Source organism: Hypanus sabinus, chromosome 25 (genome assembly GCF_030144855.1).
Source record: "Hypanus sabinus isolate sHypSab1 chromosome 25, sHypSab1.hap1, whole genome shotgun sequence".
In the NCBI taxonomy this organism is placed as follows: Eukaryota; Metazoa; Chordata; class Chondrichthyes; order Myliobatiformes; family Dasyatidae; genus Hypanus; species Hypanus sabinus.
This window is the reverse complement of record NC_082730.1, coordinates 7,511,785-7,534,527: the sequence shown is the minus strand read 5'-3', so window position 1 is coordinate 7,534,527 and position 22,743 is coordinate 7,511,785. Positions and strand designations below refer to the sequence as shown.

General features: G+C 44.7%; 1 protein-coding gene across 1 annotated transcript; it reads right to left on the bottom strand.

Moving 5' to 3' along the window:
• Positions 1-419: 419 nt before the first annotated feature.
• LOC132380970 (histone-lysine N-methyltransferase 2D-like) lies at positions 420-21,359 on the bottom strand. The gene is made up of 4 exons (XM_059950008.1): positions 21,321-21,359; positions 16,324-16,417; positions 11,960-14,091; positions 420-1,627 (listed from the first exon to the last, which is right to left on the bottom strand). Exons 3-4 carry the CDS (start codon positions 14,086-14,088, stop codon positions 1,525-1,527), a joined length of 2,232 nt encoding a protein of 743 aa, XP_059805991.1. The 5' UTR covers positions 14,089-14,091; positions 16,324-16,417; positions 21,321-21,359; the 3' UTR covers positions 420-1,524.
• Positions 21,360-22,743: the final 1,384 nt, after the last annotated feature.

Here is a 22,743-nt window from a genome sequence, read left to right as displayed (position 1 = left end):
AATTCAAGTTAAAAAATTCAAAATTAAAAAAATTAAAAAATTCAAGAGACTCTTAGATAGGCACTTGAATGTTGAGGAGATTGAGGAATAAGCTCATCATAGAGGCAGAAAGAATTAACTTAGGGCATTTAATTACCAGTTTAAATGGTTCAGCACAACCTCGCGAGTCAAGGGGTTATTCCTGCGCAGTTCTATGCTCTAGTTCCCGTTACTGGGACATCCATGCATGTCAGAATGATGCAGGCTGATTGGTTTGGAGTTCTCCCACTCATCAGGAAGTGAAAGGCGGGCAGTATAAAATTACATTTCACCCATGATACCAAAAGTACGGTAATAACTGGGGCGTACATATGGCATTACAGCTGAAGTTAAATAGTTATGACTTTTTTTTAAAAAATCATCAAAATTCTTGACCAATGTTTGAGACGTTATATATTTAATCAACAGCAAACATAACTAATGTAGAAGGGCAAAGGGTTTGTAAATGTTGAGAACCTTGCACACTAAGTGCTTAATCAGTCTGACCTACCAAACTGTTAATTGACCTTTTAAAATGGAGCAGTGACGTTCCTGTGTAGGACAACGTCTTTGTTCAAAGCATTTTCACAGACTTAGTCTAATACAGAGAGAGGAAGTAAAGTTAAGAGATTCATGCTATAAGACACCAAACTTGCCTATACAGTACATTGTTATATTTTGATTTTTATACAAAAGATAACATTTAGTAAAAATATTCCATTTGATCTTGTAATTTACATATCAAAGTTCCGGTTGGATACAGGGCACTTTCTGCTAACCCCTTTCCCAATCTAAAGATATTTCTTTCCATTGTAATATTTTTAATACAAGTTATAAGGTGAACAATTTTGTCATTTAATTACATGAGGATTGTAGAACAGGCTAAGCAAACAGCGGTCGTTAACAATCTGCACCATTAATTTAGACTCACTTCACCAGACTTAGCTCTGGAGACGAATACATTGTACAAGTTAATACCTAATGACTGAGAAGTAAATTGTAATAAAAATAAATAATTTAATATATTACAGAACATTTTCATTGGTTACATGCTTAGCTTAAAAACAGACCTATGTGATGTATACACAGTTGTTCAAAAAGTGAAAAGAAGATTTGATTGATTATATGCCAAAAATTGTACTTTTTCTATGTGGAGTTTACATGGGAATTAGGCAAAATCAACAGGTTATAAGATTACGGGCCAGAACCATGCTAAAATACGACACAGATTGGTGTTTGTGTGTTATACAACACAGTAAAAGGGAGAATGTGCAGAAAGATACTTCAGTAAATATAGTTGTCAAGAACATACATCTTATATAATCCTCAGTTCAATATAAGCGGTTCTAAAAGTATCTTCGGCACACTGGCATCTCATCTCATCAGGTCAGCAGGATCTTACACCTCTCAGGAAAACTGAAGCAGTTGGCACCATCCTCTGGTTAACAAGCTGATGTCTAGATGAAGCTACCAGAAAATACCTTGCATGGCAGAGTAGTTGCTTGCTCATTTGGTGGCTGAAGTGCTGACCACAGTAATTGGTTGTTTTGCACCAGGTCGGACCGTGAAGGTCTTTCCATGAAATTGTGAAAACTTTGTACTGTGGAAGCTGGAAAGTAAGAAAAAAGATTCATCAAAGCTTGCATTTTCTTTTCCAACTGTCACCTCCCAGCTTCTTACATTGCCCCCCCCCCCCTTCCCACCACATCCCACCTTCCCGTTGTCAGGCTTCACCTAACACCTACCAGCTCCAAACACATTTTCCCCGATCTGGATTTCCAGCATTTGCAGAATCTCACGTGTTTATACTTACTTTTAGACTTTGTAAATGTTACAAATCTTATCATTAATAGAGCGACAGGGTGAACTGGCTCAGTTACCAGTGCTATGTGCACAGTTAATTCATAATTCACAGCAAGATAAAACTCAGGACACCTTCACTCTCAGAAATTCTATAGCGATCGCTAATATCGAAATGTGAAAATACTATAATCTATTTTTAAAATGAAAAATCGGCAAGGATCATTTTGTATAATCAAGTTGTATAAATTGTAAATAATTATATAAATTTCAAGGCTTAGAAGACCCTAGACCCAATGTGGGTGAATGAGATTACTATATCTGGGTTCATGGGTGTCGAGGTGGAGATGCGTCTCTACCAAAGGAGGTGTAAGGCACTCCTTCCCTCCACTAGCCTGCAGGTCACCCTTGGGCAAGGTGTAGCACCTGCTTAGCCCCCAATCAGGGTCACATGAAGCCATGGGAGCAGGTGGTGGATGGTTGTCTGAGCAGCTGATGCAGATCACAAGTCCTGGATTGTCTAACTCCAGGCAGACAATCTCTGAAGAGTATTGATAATGGCTGGGGTCACCCGTCTTGTAAAGACACTGCCCAGAAGGTGGCAATGGCAAACCACTTCTGCAGAAAAGAACAATCATGGTCATGGGAAGACCATGATCATCCACATCATATAACACAGCACATAATGATGATGATAATAGCTGGATGCAAGGCTCTGGTATAGCATTGTGGGCTGAAGGGCCTGTATTGTGCTGTAGGTTTTCTATGTTACTATAGAATATAGAACATCACAGCACAGGCACTTTGGCCCACAATGTTGTGCCAATCAAATAGCCAGCTAAACTATTCCCTCCTGTCTACACAATATTCCTATCTAAATGTCTCTTAAAAGTCCCTAATGTACCAGCCTCTACCACCCCTCAGGGCTGCGTACTGAGTCCCCTCCTCTACTCCCCATATTACCATGACTGTATCGCCACCCACTGCTCCAATCTGCTAATTCAATTTGCCAACAACACTACAGTGATTGGCCTTATCTCAAACAATAATGAGGTGGCCTACAGGGAAGAGGTCATCTCTCTGACACAGTGGTGTCAAGAAAACAACCTCTCCCTCAATGTCAAAATTCTCCAGACTCTGGGCAGATCCCAGCGGATTGGAAGACAGCAAATGTTACACCACTTTTTAAAAAAGGATGTAGGCAAAAGACGGGCAATTATAGGCCAGTTAGCTTAACATCTGTAGTTGGGAAAATGGTTGAAGCTGTCATTAAGGAAGAAATAGCGAAACTTTTAGAAAAGAGTGGTTCCATTAGACAGATGCAGCATGGATTCAGAAACAGCAGGTCCTGTTTGACAATCTTACTGGAGTTCTTCAAGGATATAATGAGTGCAGTGGATAGAGGGGAACAGGTGGATGTTGTATACTTGGATTTCCAGAAGGCATTCGATAAGGTGCCGCACAAGAGACTTATAAGTAAGATACAGATGCATGGAGTTGGAGGAAGTGTATTGGCATAGATAGTGGATTGGTTAACCAATAGAAGGCAGAGAGTTGGTATAAATGAGTGTTTCTCCGGTGGGCAGTCAGTGGTGAGTGGGATGCCGCAGGGGTCGGTGCTGAGCCTACAGCTGTTTACCATTTACATTGATGATTTGGAAGAGGGGACTGAGTGTAGCGTAGCAAAATTTGCTGATGACAATAAACTGAGTAGAAAAGGAAATTGTACAGAGGATGTGGAGAGTCTGCAGAGGGATATAGATAGGTTAAGTGAGTGGGCTGAGGTCTGGCAGATGAAACACAACATTGGTAAATACGAGATCATCCACTTTGGAAGTAATAATAGAAGAGCAGATTATTATTTAAAATGGTGAAAGATTGCAGCATGCTGTTGTGCAGAGGGACTTGGGAGTGCTTGTTCATGAATCGCAAAAAGTTAGTTGGCTTGTAAGTACAACAGGTTATTAAGAAGGCAAATGGAATGTTGGCCTTCATTGCTCAAGGGATTGAATTCAAGAACAGGGAGGTCATGCTGCAACTATACAGGGTACTGGTGAGGCCGCACCTGGAGTACTGTGTACAGTTCTGGTCTCCATACTTGAGGAAGGATATACTGGCTTTGGAGGTGGTGCACCATGCTGATTCCAGGGATGAATGGGTTAATCTATGAGGAGAGATTGAGGCGCCTGGGATTATTCTCTCTGGAGTTCAGAAGAATGAGAGGGGATCTTATAGAAACATACAGAATTTTGAAAGGGATAGAGAAGATAGAAGTAGGAAAGTTGTTTCCATTGGTAGGTGAGACTAGAACTAGGGGACATTGCCTCAAGATTCAGGGAAGAAGATTTAGAATGGAGATGAGAAGAAACTGTTTTTCCCAGAAAGTGGTGAATCTGTGGAATTCTCTGCCCAGGGAAGCAGTTGAGGCTTCCTCACTAAATATATTTAAGAAAGAGTTAGATAGATTTTTACATAGTAAGGGAATTAAGGATTATGGGGAAAAGGCAGGTAGATGGAGCTGAGTTTATGGACTGGTCAGCCATGATCTTATTGAATAGTGGGGCAGGCTCAATGGGCTGGATGGCCTACTCCTGCTCCTATTTCTTATGTTCTTATATCACAAAAGCAAAGGAGCTGGTTGTGGATTACAGGAGGAATGGAGACGGGCTAACCCCTATTGACGTCAATGGATCTGGGGTTGAGACGGTGAACAGCTTCAAGTTCCTCGGCATCCACATCACTGAGGGCCTCACGTGGTCTGTACACACCAGCTGTGTGGTGAAAAAGGCACAACAGCGCCTCTTTCACTTCAGAAGGTTGAGGAAGTTTGGTATGGGCCCCCAAATCCTAAGAACTTCCTACAGAGGTATAATTGAGAGCATCCTGACTGGCTGTATCACTACCTGGTACGGGAACTGTACCTCCCTTAATCACAGGACTCTGCAGAGAGTGGTGCGGACAGCCCAGTGCATCTGCAGTTGTGAACTTCCCATGGTTCAGGATACCTACAAGGACAGTTGTGTAAAAAGGGCCCGTAGGATCACTGAGGACCCAAGCCATCCCAACCACAATCTCTTCCGGCTTCTATCATTCAGGAAGCAGTACCGCTGCATATCAGCCAGGACCAACAGGCTTCGGGACATCTTCTTCCACCAGGCCATCAGAATGATGAACTTAATTTGAGTGTACTCTATATTACATTGACTGTTCTATTTATTATAAATTATTATAAATTACTATGATTGCATATGGTATATTTAGATGGAGACGTAACATAAACATTTTTACTTCTCATGTATGTGAAGGATGTAAGAAATAAAGTCATTTCAATTCAATTCACCCCGGGCAGCACATTTCAGGGACCTACCACTCTGTATTTTTTTTTTAAACAACCCTTTCCTTTGACATTAGCCCCTCTAAATGTATAACCAGGCTTCACTATGGAAGACACTAGCAGTATGGTGGAAGTTCCAGGTGTCAGGGGTCATGAAGAGGGTGAAGTTACCATTACTAGAGAGAAGGTTCTTGGGGAACTGAAAGGTCTGAAGGTAGGTAAGTCACCTGGACCAGATTGTGTACATCCCAGGGTTCTGAAAGAGGTGGCTGAAGAAACTGTGGAGGCATTAGTAATGATCTTTCAAGAATCACTAGATCCTGGAATGGTTCTGGAAGACTAGAATAATTGCAATGGTCACTCCATTCTTCAAGAATGAGGGGCAGAAGATAGGAGATTATAGGCCAGTTAGTCTGACGTCAGTGGTTGGGAAGTTGTTGGAGTCGATTATTAAGGATGTGGTTTCGGGGTACTTGCAGGCACATGATAAAATAGGCCATAGTCAGCATGGTTTCCTCAAGGGAAGGTCTTGCCTGACAAATCTGTTGGAATTCTTTGAAGAAGTAACAAGCAGGATAGACAAAAGGAGAATTGGTTGATGTTGTGTACTTGGATTTTCAGAAGGCCTTTGACAAGGAGCCACACATGAGGCTGCAAGGTATACAGGAAAGATACTACCATGGGTAAAACAGTGATTGATTGGCAGGAGGCAAGGAGTAGGAATAAAGCAAGTCTTTCCTGGCTGGCTACCGGTGACTAGTGGTGTTCCACAGAGGTTTGTGTTGGGACCCATTCTTCTTATATCTCAATGATTTCAATGATGGAATTGATGGCTTTGTTGCAAAGTTTGTAGAGATATGAAGATAGGTGGAGGGGTAGGTAGTTTTGAGGAAGCTGAGAGGTTACAGAAGGGCTTAGATAGATTAGGAGAACAGGCAAAGAAACAGCAGAAGGAATACAGTGTTGGGAAGTGTACGGTCATGCACTTTGGTAGAAGAACTGGCAGGGTTGACTATTTTCAAAATGGAGAGAAAATAACTGAGACACATAGGAATTTGGGAAGTCCTTGTGCAGGATTCCCAAAAGGTTAATTTGCAGGTTGAGTCTGTGGTGAGGAAGGTAAATGCAATGTCAGCATTCATTTCTAGAACTAGAATATAAAAACAAAGAATTTTTATGCAGTTTTGGGCCCCATATCTTAGAAAGGATGTGCTGAAACTGGAGAGGGTTCAAAGGAGGTTCATGAAAATGATTCCAGGATTAAACAGCTTGTCATATCAAGAGTGTCTGATGGCTCTGGGCCTGTATTCACTGAAATTTAGAAGAATGAGGGGTGACTTAATTGAAACCTTGATAGAGTGGATGTGAAGAGGATGTTTCCTATGGAGGGGGAGTCTAAGACCAGAGGACAGCCGCAGAATGGAGGGCCATCCTTTTAGGACGGAGATGAGAAGGATGAGATGAGAGGGGCAAATCTGTGGAATTAGTTGCTTCAGGCAGCTGTGAAGGCCGTTTTTATGTATATTTAAAGTAGAAGTTGATAGATTCTTGATTGGTCAGGACATGAAGAGATGGTGGGGGAGGCGAGATTGGGCTGAGAGAAAAAAATGGGTTGGCTATGATGAAAAGGCACAGCAGATTTGATGGGCCAAATGGCCTAATTTTGCTCCTATATCTTATGGTCTTATAACAGTAATAATAATAAATCTACACATATTACAACCGATGCGTTATTACGGATAAGATAATCCATTATAACTGTCCAGATATAATACAGGATGAACAAGCAAGAACAACTTACTTAATAGACATAGCCATTTCAAACACGCATAACTTACAGAAATCAATAATTGGAAAAACACCAGAAACATGGTGAATTAAAAGAAGAAATTGAAAGACTATGGAACATGAACAGGTATACATTGCCCCAATAGTAATGTCTACAACTGGTATCATCCCAAAGTCACTACACAATAGCATTAAGCAATGAGGGCTACACAGCAATATTTATGTAAAGCTCCTGAAAGCCACAATACTAAACACCAATAGAATAAAGTTCCTAGCAACTGAGAAATGAGTGTGCTTGATATAAATGAGCCCATACCTCAGGCTTTACCAGCTTGAGATGAGAAAGTATGTTTTTATAAGAATAATACATGAGGATGCAGGCTCAAAATGCTAAACATAGATTGCATGGTAGTGTAGTGGTTAGCACAATACAGGCGACCCAGGTTCAATTCCCGCCGCTGCTTGTAAGGAGTTTGTATGTTCTCCCCGTGACCTTGTGGGTTTCCTCTGGGTGCTCTGGTTTTCCCCCCACAGTCTAAAGACGTACATGTTGATAAGTCATTGTAAATTGTCCTGTGATTACGCTAAGATTAAATTGGGGGATTGCTGGCCAGCATGGTTTGAAGCATGGAAGGGATTATAATATAATCGAATATACCAAATTATATAAATATGTATAAATCAACATTCATTGGTATTAAGTGATGCCATAAGTAGACCAAATTAGATTATATATAGATTATATTTTATGTATTTTATTATATCTTATAAATAGAAAATCTATAGGCTACACAGACTCTGAGAAATGTTTTTATGGATTTTGGCCGTGTCATTTTCCAGTAATCCCATGGTCTTTTGGTGATGCTGTTTACATGCATAATTCTCCAGCCCCTAGTTCAGTGTCACTCACTGAATTAAGGTCTGCCACTGATCACTTCTCAACAGAAAAGGGGAAAAAGTCTAAAAGTAAATATTTCACTTTATTTGCATTCTTCAATAAATCATTTAGCTTTGATAATCAAAAGTTTTTTTTAAATTATGTTTCTACAATAAATGTTAAATGACTATTTGCAAAAAATGGCCTTTTATGGAAGCATCAATGCTCCTGAACAGAAAATCCTACAAAGAGTAGAGGCTACGGCCCAGTCCATCACAGGTAAGCCCTCCACCCATTCAGCTCATCTACACAGAGAGCTGTCACAGCAAAGCAGCATCTATCATCAGGGACCTCTGCCACCCAGGCCATGTTCTCTCCTCACTGCTGCCATCAGGAAGGAAGTAAAGGAGCTGTAGGACTCACACCATCGGGTTCAGGGACAGTTATTACCCCTCAACCATCAGGCTCTTGAACCAGAGGGGATAACCACTCAATTTCACTTGCTCCAATCCTGAACTGTTCCCAAAACCTATGGACTCAGTTTCAAGGACTCTTCACCTCATGTTCTCAAAGTTTATTACTTATTTATTATTATTTCTTTCTGTATTTGCACAGTGACTGAATGCCCTATGCAGTCTATCATTGATTCTATTACAATTATTCTATTATGGATTTATTGAGTATGCCTGAAAGAAAATGAATCTCAGGGCTGTATATGGTGACGTATATGTGATATTTGTTAATAAATTTACTTTGAACTTTGTGATAAAAACTACTTTTCATTGTGAATATTTATAAGCAATTGATTAAGAGATGCCCTAAGCAGTATTAGTCACAATCTACCTCATTATGACCTCACACCTCATTGTCAACCTGCCTCTGTTATGGAGCACTTCTTCTGAATTGTTAGTGTTTTTGTTTTGTGCTACCTCAATGGACTGTGCAAAGAAATGATCTGTATGAACAACACATCAAACAAGTTTTTCACTGTCCCTCAATACGTGTGACATTTATAAACCTATTCCAACCCGTTTGTTTTAGGACTGTTGACCGCCGAGAGCTCAGCATGGGCCAGACCACCAAAAAACCACTTCTGTTCTTCATCAGAACAGTGCAGTCTGTTTGTTATAGAAAGCCATCTCCCGACACAGTGTTTAGGAGCTCAGCTTAACACCTCACACATTGGAGCAGAACTAGGCCATTCAGCCCATCAATTCTGCTCCACCATTCAATCATGGCTGACTTATTTTCCCTCTCAACTCCATTCTCCTGCCTTCTCCCCACAACCTTTGAATCTGCAAATGCAGGAAATCCAGAGCAACACACAAAACACACAGACATGGAAGCAGATTAAGGAAATGTGTAAAAATAACAGGGTTGTTGTCTTGGGGGATTTCAATTTCCTTAATATAAACTGGGGCCTTCTTAGTGGGAGGGGTTTATATGGGCAAGAATTTGTTAAGTGTATCCAGGAGGGTTTATTAAATCAACATGGGACAGTCCAGAAAGAGGAGGGGCTGTACTGGACCTGGACTTGGGTAATGAGCCTGGCTAGGTGAGTGAGCCATTAGGGAACAGTGTCCACGACTCCTTAACTTTCAGGATAGCTAGAAATAAGGATAGGTATGGTGTTTGATAAAGAGTAGAGCAAATTACAAGACTAGAACTAAGAAGAATTAATTGGAACACTTTTTTTCTGGCACGTCCACAGCAGACATGTGGAGGGTGTTTAAAGATCTATTGCAGAGAGTACAGGAAAAGTATTTTCCTGTTAGAGGGAAGGGCAAGGATGGAAAGATTAGAGATGCCCAGAGAGATAATGAATTTAGTCAAGAAGAAGAAAAAGTATGTAAATCTTTGGAAGCTGGGATCAAATGGAATGCATGAGGATTATAAAGAAACCAGAAAAGAACTAAAGAAGGGAATTATGAAAGCCAGAAGTGACCATGAAAGATCCTTGGCAAGTAGAAATAAAATGAATTCCAAACACTCTATACATAAATCAAGAGCAAGAGAATAAGTAGGGGGAGGGTAGGACCAACTCCAGGATAACGAGGGGAACACTTGCTTGGATGTGGGAAGGTGAGTGAGATACTTAATGAATACTTTGCTTCAGTATTTACCAAGGAAAAGGATATGGAGGACCAGGAGATCAGTGCTGAGGTCAAGGAGGAAGAAGTGTTGGGCCTCCTAATGAGTATTACGGTGGATAAGCCCCCAGGGCCTGATGGAATTTACACCAGGTTATTGAAGGAGGCAAGAGACAAGATTGCTAGGCCTTTGACCAGTATCTTCACATCCTCTCTAGCCATAGGCAAGGTCCCAGAGGACTGGCAGTGGGCTAATGTTGTACCTCTATTTAAGAAGGGATCAAGGGAAAATCCAGGGATCTATAGACAGGTGAGTCTCACGTCATTAGGGAAATTGCTGGAGAAAATTCGTAGGGGTAGGATATATGAGTATTTGGAAACTAATTAGGGAGAACCAGCATGGCTTTGTGTGGGGCAGGTCGTGCCTTACCAACCTGATTTGAGTTTTTTTGACAAGATGATGAGAGATGGAGGAGGGTAGGGCAGTGGATGGTGTCTACATGGATTTTAAAAAGGTGTTTGACAAAGTCCCTCATAGGAGGCTAATCCAGAAGGTTAAGATGCATGGGGTCCATGGTGAATTGGCTGCTGGGATTCAGAACAGCCTTGCGCATTGAAGACAAAGGGTAATAATGGCTGATGGGACTCCTTCAAACTGGAGGTCTGTAGTTAGTGGAATTCCACAGGGATCGGTGCTGGGACCTCTGCTGTTTGTAATGTATACAAATGACCTGGTTGAAAATGTAGATGGGTCGGTTCGTAGACTGCGGATGATACCAAGATCAGTAGAGTTGCAGATAGTGTAGAGGTTTGGCAACAAATACTATGCAATATAGTTGCAGATATGGGCAGAGAAATGGCAGATGGAGATTAAACCAGATAAATGTGAGGTGTTGCACCTTGCTAGGGCAAATGCATGCATGCAGTACACTGTTAAGGGCAAGATCCTTAACAGTGTTGCTGAGCAGAGATCTCTTGGGATTCAAGTTCATAGCTCCATGGAAGTGGCCACACAGGTCAATAAGGTGGTTAAGAAGGCTTATGGAATGTTTGCTTTTATTAGTCGAGGCAGTGAGTTCAAAAGTCATGAGGTTATGTTGCAACTTTATAAAACTCTAGTCAGGCGAGGATTGCGTACTGTTCTGGTTGCCCCACTATAGGAGGGACTTTGAGGCTTTGGAGAGGGTGCAGAAGAGGTTTAGCAGGATGCTGCCTGGTTTGGAGGGTGTGTGCTGTCACTAGAGGCTGGACAAACTTGGGCAGTTTTCTCTGGAGTGCTGGAGACCAAGGGAAGATCTGATAGAGGTTTATAAGATCATGAACTAACTAGAGTAGATAGGGAGTATTTTTTCCCCAGGGCAGATTTGTTCAATACCAGAGGGCACGCATTGAAGGTGAGAGGGAGTAGGTTCAGGGGGGATGTGAGGAGTAAGTTTTCTTACTCAGACAGTGGTGGACGCCTGGAATGCTCTGCCTGGTCTGGTGGTAAAGGCAAATGCATTAGAGGCTTTTAAGAGACCGTTAGATAGACACATGAAGGTTAGGAAGATTGAGGGATATGGACATTGTGTAGTTAAGGAGGGATTAGTTTTTGGAGGTTGTTGATTTACTTTTTAGTTGGTTCAGCACAACATTGTGGGCCGAAGGGCCTGTTCTTGTGCTGTACTGTTCTATGCTCTAAAATGCTAGAGGAACTCAGCAGATCAGGCATCATCTAAGGAGCAGTACACACAGTCGATGTTTCAGGCCAAGACCCTCGATCCAGACTGGAAAGGGAAGGGAAGGGGAAAAAAGCAGAATAAGGCGGGGCATGGGGAAGGGGTACAAGCTGGTAAGCACTCATGCTTTGCACTGCTTCTCTCCCTCAGCACTGCACCAGAGCCTCACAGATGTAAAGGACCTCCCTGAAACATAGGTAGAAGTTGGTCAACTTCTCGAGCACTGGATTCGATGAGTTATTCAGGAGTTGAGATGTAAAGATGTAAACAGATTAAAGAACTTCCTTGAAACACAGGTAGAAGTTGCTTAGAAATAGCAGATGACCAAACTCACCTTTTAGACCCCACATCTGACTGGGTGCTTAAAGTCTGCACCTTGGACTGCAGTTCACCAATAAGATTACTCTTTGCCAACAGACCGTTCGGTGATATTCTAGCCTCTGATTGTTTCTGGTCCAGTCTTGGCACATTTCTGTCGTGTGCTTTAGCCAGAAGGTGGTTGGAAATATGAAGTTTGCTGGAACCTGCATTCAGGGCTGCATTGTTGGGCTTTGGTGCCAGCAGTGGCTTCAGTCCATTGGAGTTTGAGGCAGAAGATGTATTTACTGATGGTCTGTTAATGAGGTGGGTGCTTATACTTGCTGGGCTGTTACAGTGAGGGGATGTCCAATGACCACCCCTTTCATAGGTGGGTCCTTGCACAAAGGGGCTCGAGCTGTCTGACCAGGCAGCTGCTCGAGGTTCCCTGCTCCCTTCTCGTTCCGATTCCGTGGAAGCACTCCCATTGTCATCGTCGTTGGAAAATTCCGCAGGCGGCGGCAGGAACGGGAGTGGGAATTCTTCATTGTCTTCGTCACTGAAGAGAGGAGGAGGCGGAAGCAAGAGCAAGGACATGTCTTCGTCTTTGTGGGAGCTTTCGAGTTCAGCAACCCTGGGGAAGGAAAACTGAGGCAAGTTCAAGCTCCTTTCTGCACCCCCGGGAGGAACGTCACCATCTCCATCCTCGCTTGGCGGCGTAATGTCTGGCTCTCCCAGTGACAACTGCTTCCGGTAATTCGATCGCGGCATGATTTGGAATGAATTTGGATTGGTTGGCCTAATGTACCGACTGCCCCCAATGGACAGGGTCGGGGCATCCGAGGGAGATTTGGGAGCTTTGTTTTTCAGGTCTCGCTGCTTGGCAGCCATTAGAAGGGCCAGCGGTGAGCGTGGTTCAGCGCCGTGCTTCGAGCCCCGTTGAGCTGGTTCTGGCAAAGAATCTGGTAAATCTGCAGTTCTGGCAGCCGGGAAACTTGGCTTGACATACGGGAAATCTGACAAGTCACTTCCTGAGGAACTTGGGCTTTCAAAGTCACCCGCTTCGCTGGACTCTCCTCTCTCTTCTTCTCTAGGCCTTCCAGAAATGGGCAGATTGGTGAAAGTTTGATTGTTGTTTGAATCCTGAATTTGGTTTGATCCAGCCTGTTGAACGTCAGCGTTACCATTCCAGTGGTTCTCAGTCGGATCTGAGACAAGGTAGTCCACAGGTAGATAGGCGGGAATGTTGGGTCCCGATTTGGGCTGAACCACTGCCTGGCTCCTGCGAGCTGGTTTCTGCGGTCTGGACGCACTGGGATCTGCCTGTGCTTTGTTCATGACTGGATATTCACCACTTCCTTCCATCACCATCTTCTGGTGCGCAGCAGGATCCACTGGGTAGGGCTTTGCATCTTGCATGACGATCATGGATTTGCCTCTCACCTTGCGGTCACTCTCCGCCGAGGCTTCCGGCCCGGTAACCGGATCGGAGAATCCGTAGAGCTTCGCTGTTGCCTTGGGGTTGAAGGTGGATGCAACTTTTGATGGGTCGGATGGGTCAGCCAGGAAGGAAATGGTGTTCGAGGTGGTGATCTGCGAAGAGCTGGGCCCAAACGGCGAGTGTCGCTCAGGTTTCAGGGGGTGCATTAGATCCCTCTGTGGGGGAGGAGGGGGCTGTTTTTTAGGGGGTCTAATGTGACTGCCCCTTGAGGTTTCACTGTGCACCTTAGAATAGTCATTTGGTGGAAGAACGGGGGGGGTCGCTCTGGGGTACTGGCCAGTCATTGGAAGGTGTTTTTGAGGGGCCATCAGAGGAGGTGCTGGGGGAGCGGACAGGGGAGGTGCCAGGGGAATCGCCGCCGGGGGTGGCAGGTGGATGTTGTCAGGGAGAGGACTGGGTGCCGGAAGGTTTGGGAGTTGCTGCAGGTGGCTGGCGTGGTGAGGGGGTGGTGGGGGCGGGGCCATGCTGGGGGGCGGCGGGACGGCCAGCTCGTAAGGCAGGTGGCCGCTGTGCGGACTCTGTACCGGAGGTGGCGGGGGAGCCATTGGTGGGGGGGGGCGGGGGAGCCATGGGGGGAGGGGGTGGGATCCACTCGTCATCTGCGCTGGCCATTCCATTGCCGTAGCCTCCGAGGCTCGGCTGGTCAATGCCGGACTTTCCGTCATTACCTGTGGAATAGGAACACTGTGATGAGTTCATATTTCAGATTCAAAACTGCTTCAATATGCACTTGTTTGGAGAACAAAATGATTGTTCCAGATCCGATGCTGATTAAAAATCACTAAGCATAAAAAATATGATACAAAAGCACACAATAAATACAAAATAAAAGCAATCCTGTAAATGATAATGTACAAGCTCTATACGTAGACTGACTGTATACACATAAAGTGAAGCTAGGTGAGGTGTGGCCCACTCACACTGATAGGAAAACCAATATTTCCTGGGGAAGAAGGGCGGGGGTGTGCTCCTTACTCATTCAGAATCCAGTCTACATTCCCCCACCACTGTCTCAGACAAAGAATGTTTTGTTAGCTTCTGACTCTCAGCTTCCTGCCACTGTCCCGGTTTTACAGGCCCACATCTCCACTGACTCCCAGCCAAGGAATGGGCCATTCAGCCCGTTTCACACTGTCTGCACCCACCCCATCTCCTGGGCCACCTTCCTCTAATCCCAATAAACTGATCCCAAGCAGGTTAGTGTTGACTTCAGGAGAAGGAAACCAGAGGTTTATCAGTCAGTCCTCATCAGGGAGTCAGACTTTAAATTCCTCGGCAGTGTTAGTCGAAGGACTTGTCCTGGGCCCAGACCGTAAGTGCAATTACAAAGAAAGCACAGCAGCATCTCTGCTTCCTTAGGAGTTTGCAAAGACTCAGCATGACATCTAAAACTGTGACAAACTTCTACAGATAGTTGGAGAGTATATTGACTGGCTGCATCACAGCCTGGTATGGAAACACCAACACCCTTGAACGTAAGATCCTACAAAAAGCAGTGGATACAGCCCAGCCTATCACAGGCAAAGCCTTTCCTGGCATCAAGCACATCTACATGAAACGTTGTTGCAGGAAAGCAGCATCCATCATCAGAGACCCCCACCATCTAGGACATACTCTCATCCCACTACTACCATCAGGAAGGTCGTACAAGAACCTCAGGACTCGCACCACCAGGTTCAATAACAGTTATTACCCCTCAACAGTCAGGCTCTTGAACCAAAGGGGATAATTTCACTTGCCCCATCACAGAGTCATTCCAAAAGCCTATTTACTCACTTTCAAGGACTCTTCATCTCATGTGTTTGATATGTATTGCTTGTTTGTTTAAAATTATTATTTATTTCTTTTTGTATTTGACAGTTTGTTGTCTTTTGCCAACTTGTTGAACGCTGAAGTTGGTGTGGTCTTTTATTGATTCTGTTATGGTTATTATATTCTATGGACTTACTGAGTATGCCTGCAAGACAATGAACCTCAGGGTTGTTTATGGTGACATGTGTGTACTTTGATAATAAACTTATTTTGAACTTTGAAGAGGAGCCAAGGAGAGTCGCGGTAAAGAAGGTTGAGATTCACGTGACTCTTAATCGCCTCACTCATCTAATTCAAATAAGGTTCCTTTTCAGCCTCTTCCTGAATTTACTTTAAATGTTAACCTTGGTCTTTTTTTTTAAATAAAGATTTGTAGCCGTACAGCATGGCAGCAGGCTCAGGTCCATACTAACCATTCAGCCATCCAAGCTCACCCCATTTTGGCGCCCGACCTTCTGGACATTTCCAGTCTGTGGACCCAGCCCTGAAGGTTTTGCCGGCACCCTCCCCGTACTGGTGAACATCCTGACCTACTTCTGCCACACTTCAGTGCATTTGATTGCTGAAGGTGGAACTATTACACGGGGTGTCACATTGCATCTGTAATAAGCCGAAGCTGACTCAACATTCTACAGGATCGCAGCTCAAGGCTTGAGGTGCCTTACTGTAATTCGTCAGGACACGAGTGTAAAGGAAAACAAAATGATCTGATGCAGCAGAAAAAACATGATAACCATAAAGAACACAATAAAAAACAGAATAAATAGAAATAAAAAACCTATCCTATAAAACAGAACGTACAAATAACTGTTATATATGGACTGTAGGTAATAAGGTGATACCAGGTCAGGGGTTCTGAGTCTTTTTAATGTCATGGACCCCTACCATTAACCAAGGGGTCCGTAGACCCCAGGTTGGGATCTCCTGCACTAGGTGATGTGCATGTCACAGTGTTGGGGTGGGCTAATGAACGGAGGTGTTGATCAGCCTGAGGCTTGGGAGAAAGTAGCTGTTTTGGGGTTCAGTGGTGCTGGTGTGGATCATCAGCTGTGTTGCAATCAGCACCTTTCCACCTGTATATACTGTACCTGCAATAATCATTGTCCTTGGGATCTTCGAAAGCAACATCTGATCTTGTAGGTTTGGAGTTGGCACCGCAGGTTTTGGCCGATCAAGGAAAGGCTGCAACAGAAAGTTGGCATTAACTTCATTTGCACCCATTGACTCTTGGTGCTTTAGTGCAAGCGCTGGAGGCAGAAGCAGCCCAGTGGTGTGGGCTCCCCTCCCTTCTGTCAGCTTTGACGGAACTGGAGGGTGGGGAGGGTGGTTCCCACCCAACTGGGAACAAAAACAAACTTTGCTCAACTTGTTCAATGTCATTTTAAAAAGGATTCAGCTTGTAGCGGAGACACTTCCTGTTTCCACTTCAGACAGACACATTCTGTGGATCATCCCGTCCCTTCAGTTCTTCTCAGCCCCATCCCATTCCGAGGATAGGTCTCCAGCCTAAAATATTAACTGTTTCTCTCTCTGCAGACTCTACCTGACCTGATGAGCAATTCCACATCTCCTGATCCCACCTTGAACACCTAAGTGGTTGAATAGTTTGGCATTTTATTCTTACAAGAGGGATTGGTGATCCTGTCCCAACCCAGTGATGGCCTCCGGTACATCAGCTCCATCGTCACCCCTCTGGGTGCCTTTAACTAGGTCCTTTGCTTTCACCTTCCTCATGTTTTGTTACAGAATTATTTTTAAAAAGTTAATTTGTGTTTTGCTTCAGGAAAAGTTTTTATGAACTTGTTCATTCTTTTGGCGATGACCTTACTTTGTTCTGTAAACTACTGATCATAATCTCACAGCACAGTGATGTGGAGCTACTTCCAAGCTTGCCCATAAAAAAACTTCTCACAGCATTTCACAGGAAGGTTATCAAACAACTGATGACAGGTCATGAGCTAATATTAAGTCAGGTGAGAAAAACTGTACGGTGAGGGTGGGGGGAAGAGGAGAAGGGTGTAGACAGTAGAAAGAAGGGGTGAAGAGGAAAGGGGTGTAGACAGTAGAGGGAAGGAGTGAAGAGGAGGGTGAAGAGGGGTGTAGACAGTAGAGGGAAGGGGTGAAGAGGAGAGGGGTGTAGATGGTAGAAGGAAGGGGTGAAGGGGGGAGGGGTGTAGACGGTAGAGGGAAGGGGTGAAGAGGAGGGTGGAGAGGGGTGTAGACGATAGAGGGAAGGGGTGAAGAGGAGAGGGGTGTAGATGGTAGAGGGAAGGGGTGAAGGGGAGGGGTGTAGACGATGGGGGAAGGAGTGAAGATGAGGGTGAAGAGGAGAGGGGAGTAGACGGTAGGGGGAAGGGGTGAAGGGGTGAAGAGGAAAGGGGAGTAGATGGTAGGGGGAAGGGGTGAAGAGGGGATGAAGAGGAGAGGGGTGTAGAAGATAGGGGGAGGGGTGACGAAGGGAGGGAAGTAGTCAGTAGGGGAAAGGGTGAAGGGGGTGAAGAGGAGAGGGGTGTAGTCAGTAGGGGGAAGGGGTGAAGACAGAGGGGAGAAAGAGAGTGGGGAAAATGATAGCAAAAAAAATAGGGGAAGGGGGAGGGGGCAATAAGAAAGAAAAAGAAGTGGTGTGGAGACTGAGGGAGAGAAATGCCAGGACTGGGGGCTGAGGACACTGACACGACCGATCTCAGCAACAGGAATCTGATGGTCTGAGATCATCAGAAAGCAGTGGAAAGACACCCGAGGGGCTTCCAGTCTTGGGAGTCGATTACAGAGATGGAGCTGAGTGAAATCATGAACTGAAGATACAGATAAACGTTACAGTACATTGCTATTTAGTGGAGTCACGCGGGTTAGCAGGGACAGGGACTTTGGAGAGTGGACGTGGGAGTGTGGTATAGGGTGGTCATTACAGTAATCCAGTCCGAGCATTGCAAAATCAGACTTTCAACTGGAGACGAGTTCAGACAGGCTGCAGTCAGATGATCTTACACTGGTTGCATTAGATCATCTTTCAAAGTAGGAAGGGATTTTACTGGTTCACTTTTAACTCTCTGTAACCTTTGATCAGTTTATTCAGTAGCTTTCACTGGTGACCTACCTAACAGCTGCAATGCAAAATAAACTTTGTTTCCATAACTAATTACTCACTGATGATTGGTGTAACCTCATTTACCACCATAACTCACAGGCAAATTCTTACACGGCCTACGGACTCCCTGTGGGTTTTCGTCCGATTTAAACCCCCAATAAATTCAACAGCCAAAGACTACAGTCAAATAAGGTGCTGAACATCCCCAGTGGGTCAGAAAGCATCCATGAAGAGAGGAAGATTTAAATGCTTTAGGGTGGCATGGTAGCATGGTGGTTAGCACAACGCTTCGCAGTACGGGCGACCCAGGTTCAATTCCCGCTGCTGTCTGTGTGTTCACCCCATAACCATGTGGGTTTCTTCTAAAGACATACCAGTTGGTGGGTTAATTAGTCATTGAAAATCGTCCCATAATTAAGCTAGGGTTAAGTCAGGAGATTGCTGGCCAGAGAGCCTATTCTTGGCTGTCGATAAATAAATAGAAAAACAATCACCAGCCTTTCATTAGAACCGTTGTGAACATTTAGAATATTGCAGAATGTACAATCTGGACTGTGGGAGGAAACTGGAGCAAGCAGGGGGGAACCCATGCTGTCACGGGGAGAATGTACAAACTCCTGACAGAGTGCAGCAGGATTGAACCACCAGGGCTGGCGCTGTTACGCAAACCGCTCGGCTAGGGAGGGGAGAGAAGAGGAGCTGGTGTGGTTGTAAAGGGGTCTGATGGTAGCTGCCACTGCTTATAAAAACTAACCAGTTTTCAGCCAGCCAGTGGAAGTGCACACATTGAAAGCCTACACATGGTTTACTGCGAGTGACTAAGATGAATTTCTGCTCCTTCACTCGGATTTGGTACTGGAGTTGGTTTATTCACATACACCGGGTACAGTGGAAAGCTCTGTTTCACATGGCAGAGTGAAACAGACCCTTCAGCCTATCTAATCCATGCTGAACCCTTTAAACTGCCCACTCCCATCAACCTGCACCGGGACTATGGCCATCCATACCCCTACCATTTACGTACCTATCCAAACTTTGCTTAAACGTTGAAATCGAGCTCACATGCACCACTTGTGCCGGCAGTTCGTTCCACACCCTCAGGACACTGTTACAGATATTTTCATTACAACAGCGTATTGAGGTAGTACAGGGGAAGAAAACAGCAACGGAATGCAGAATAAAGTGTTACAGTCACAGAGAAAGTGCAGCGTAGGTAGACAATAAGATGCAAGGTCATAGTAACGTAGATTGTGAGGTCATTGGCACAGCAAGCTCAGCCAGTGTGACCTACTGTGCCTTTCTGGTTCCGTGTTTTGTGAGCCGAATTCACCCAGTCACAAAGCCCTCCCCACCATCGGTGTCATCTTCAAGGCAGCGTCTCAGGAAAGTGGAACCTTTCACTAAAGATCCTCACTATCTGTGACTTTCCTCCTCCTTGTTACTACTGTTGGGGAGGAGGTACAGGAGCCCAAACACCCACTCTCAACAATTCAGGCTTTCCTCCTCCTTGTTACTACTGTTGGGGAGGAGGTACAGGAGCCCAAACACCCACTCTCAACATTTCAGGAACAGCTTCAGAGTTCTGAATGCCCTCAAATACATGCATAAATACGTCCCTCTTTCGCTCTCCCTCTCTATCCACTTAGACATTCTGATTTAATAAGCCACAACCCAACGTAACCAAAGTCAGCAGGACTAAACTGCCTGTGGAGTCTGCAAGCTCCCTCGGGCTGCTCCTCATCCCAGGATGTAATCAACTGGATTATCAGATGTTCATTGGCTGGTGTAAATACGCAGCTTCGTGTGGGTGGGTGGTAGAATTGGGGTGGAAGGGTTGTGGAGGGAGTGGGGGGGATGTTAATTGATCAGTGTAAATAACTGTGTAGGGGAGTGATAGAATTGGGGTGAGAACAGGAGACAGAATAGATTACAGAACAGAAGTAAGTGGGGAGGTCCATGGGACCAAAAGCCAGTGGAGAGTTGATGGGCTGAGTGGACTGCTACGTCATAAGGAAAATGAACCCCAGTCAGAGCCTTACGGAAACAAAGCGACATGATAGCATAGCAATGTGTGTATATATATTATCTACATATTTATCTCTCTATATACACACATACATACAACACACACAAATGATCTTGCCTGGTGTCTCAGGGCTGAGTGTTTGGGGCGTGTGCAACCCCCTACCCCCATGCCCCATCAAACCTTCTCTGCCACCCCTCCCATGGCACCCCACAAACTCAATCTCCGCTCCACATCGATAAATACAGTCACAACACAAAAATACAACTGCAGATGCTGTGGATCAAAGAATACGTACACAACGCTGGAAGAACTCAGTAGGCCAGGCAGTATCCATGAGAAAAGAATAGCCAACGTTTCGGGCCGCGACCCTTCATCAGGAATGGGGACGGGGGAAGAGAGGGCCGAAGCCCAGTAATAGAGATAGGGGAGGGGGTAGGGCCTAGAGGTGCCAGGTGGAGAGCCAATCAGAGGAAAGATAAAGGGGGAGGGGGAGGGGGTGAGCATGAAAGAACTGTAGAGATAAAGGAGCGGAAAGTTGAAAGGGGAGAGAGAGGCAGAGAGAGACCTGGGATACAGTGCTGTGCAAAAGTTGTGGGCAACCTAGCTATATGCATGTGCCTGAGACTTTTGAACAGTACTGTAATTGTCAATGTGGAGTGAAGGGCGAGTTTGTAAATCTGGTTGCAGCAAAGGGGCGTGGGACAGGTAGCAGGAGTGGGGGCGGCAGCTCTGCACCCTAATTAAAATGCTAGCCAAGGTCATTTGATTCCAAACAATTGGTTTAATGAACATTACAGCACGTCTGGTGCTCCACACTTCCTTCCTCTTTTCCCAACCATGATTCCCCTCTCCCTGCCCCCTTCCCACTCTCAGTCCACAATAGATCAGAATCAGGTTTCAGTGAATGACAGGAAGGTAAACCGATCGATATTTTGTGAAAGCAGGAAATAGGAACTGAGATGAAACATTACAATGCCAAGCTTGACAGTCGGTCTCGGCTTCACTTTTGCAGTTCCGGAGTCCACGATTGCATTTGGTGCCCCTTCCCCAGACGTCAGCACTGAGATCTCATTCAGTTTATCTGAAAACAAGAACAGAAAACAAACATCATTCACAAACACTCAAATTCTTAAGTTCACAACTGTCCCACACAAGGATCAGGAGAAGGCATCTAATCTGCCCATCCAGGAGGTCGGGGTGGGGAAATTACAATGGCATGAGAGGGGAACTGGCCAAGGTTGACTGGAAAGGGACACCAGCAGGAAGGACAGCAGAGCAGCAATGGCTGGAGTTTTGCGAAAAATGATGTAAGTGCAAGACAGGTATATTCCAATTAAGACGAAATTTTTGAATGGAAGAAGGACACTACCCTGGCTGACAAGAGAAGTCAGAGCCAAAGTAAAAAGCAAAAGAGAGGGCATACAAGGAAGCCAAAGCTAGTGGGAAGATAGAGGATTGGGAAGCTTTTAAAAACTTGCAGAAGAAAACTAAGGTTATTCAGAGGGAAAAGATGAATTATGAAAGGAAGCTGGTGACTAATATCAAAGAAGATACTGAAAGCTTTTTTAAGTATATAAAGGGTAAAAGAGAGTCGAGGGTAGATATAGGATCAATACAAAATGACGCTGGAGATATTGTAATCAGAGATGGCAGAGGAACTGAATGTGTACTTTGCATCAGTCTTCACAGTGGAAGATGTTTGCAGTATACCGGATATTCAAGAGTATCAGGGAAGTGAAGTTTGTGCAGTGAAAATTACGATTGAGAAGGTACTCAGGAAGCTTAATGGTCTGAGGGTGGATAAATCTCCTGGACTGGATGGAATGCACCCTCGGGCTCTGAAGGAAGTAGCTGGAGAGATTGCGAAGGCATTAACAATGATCTTTCAAGAATCGAAAAGAGTCTGGCATTGTACCGGATGACTGGAAAATTGGAAATGTTACTCCGCTAGTTAAGAAGGGTGGGAGGCAGCAGAAAGTAACTATAGACCTGTTAGCCTGACATCAGTGGTTGGGAAGTTGCTGGAATCGATTGTTAGCTATGAGATTACGGAGTACCTGGAGACACATGACAAGATAGGCCACAGCCAGCATGGTTTCCTGAAAGGAAAATCCTGCCTGACTAACCTACTGCAATTTTTTGAAAAAACTACAAGCAGGGTAGACAAAGGAGATGCAGTAGATGTGCTGTACTTGGATTTTCAGAAGGCCCTTGACAAGGTGCTGCACATGAGGCTGCTTAGCAAGGTAAGAGTCCATGGAATTACAGGGGAATTACTGGCATGGGTGGAGCATTGGCTGATCGGTAGAAAACAGAGAGTGGGAATAGAGGGATCCTATTCTAGCTGGCTGCTGGTTACCAGGGGAGTTCCACAGGGGTTGGTATTGTGACCGC

Coding starts and splice junctions, on each gene's coding strand:
- LOC132380970 (XM_059950008.1), bottom strand. CDS start 14,088: ATGACGGAAAGTCCGGCATTGACCAGCCGAGCCTCGGAGGCTACGGCA. Junction 1,628..11,959: donor TCAGATGTGGGGTCTAAAAG/GTGAGTTTGGTC, acceptor CTTACTTTCCAG/CTTCCACAGTACAAAGTTTT.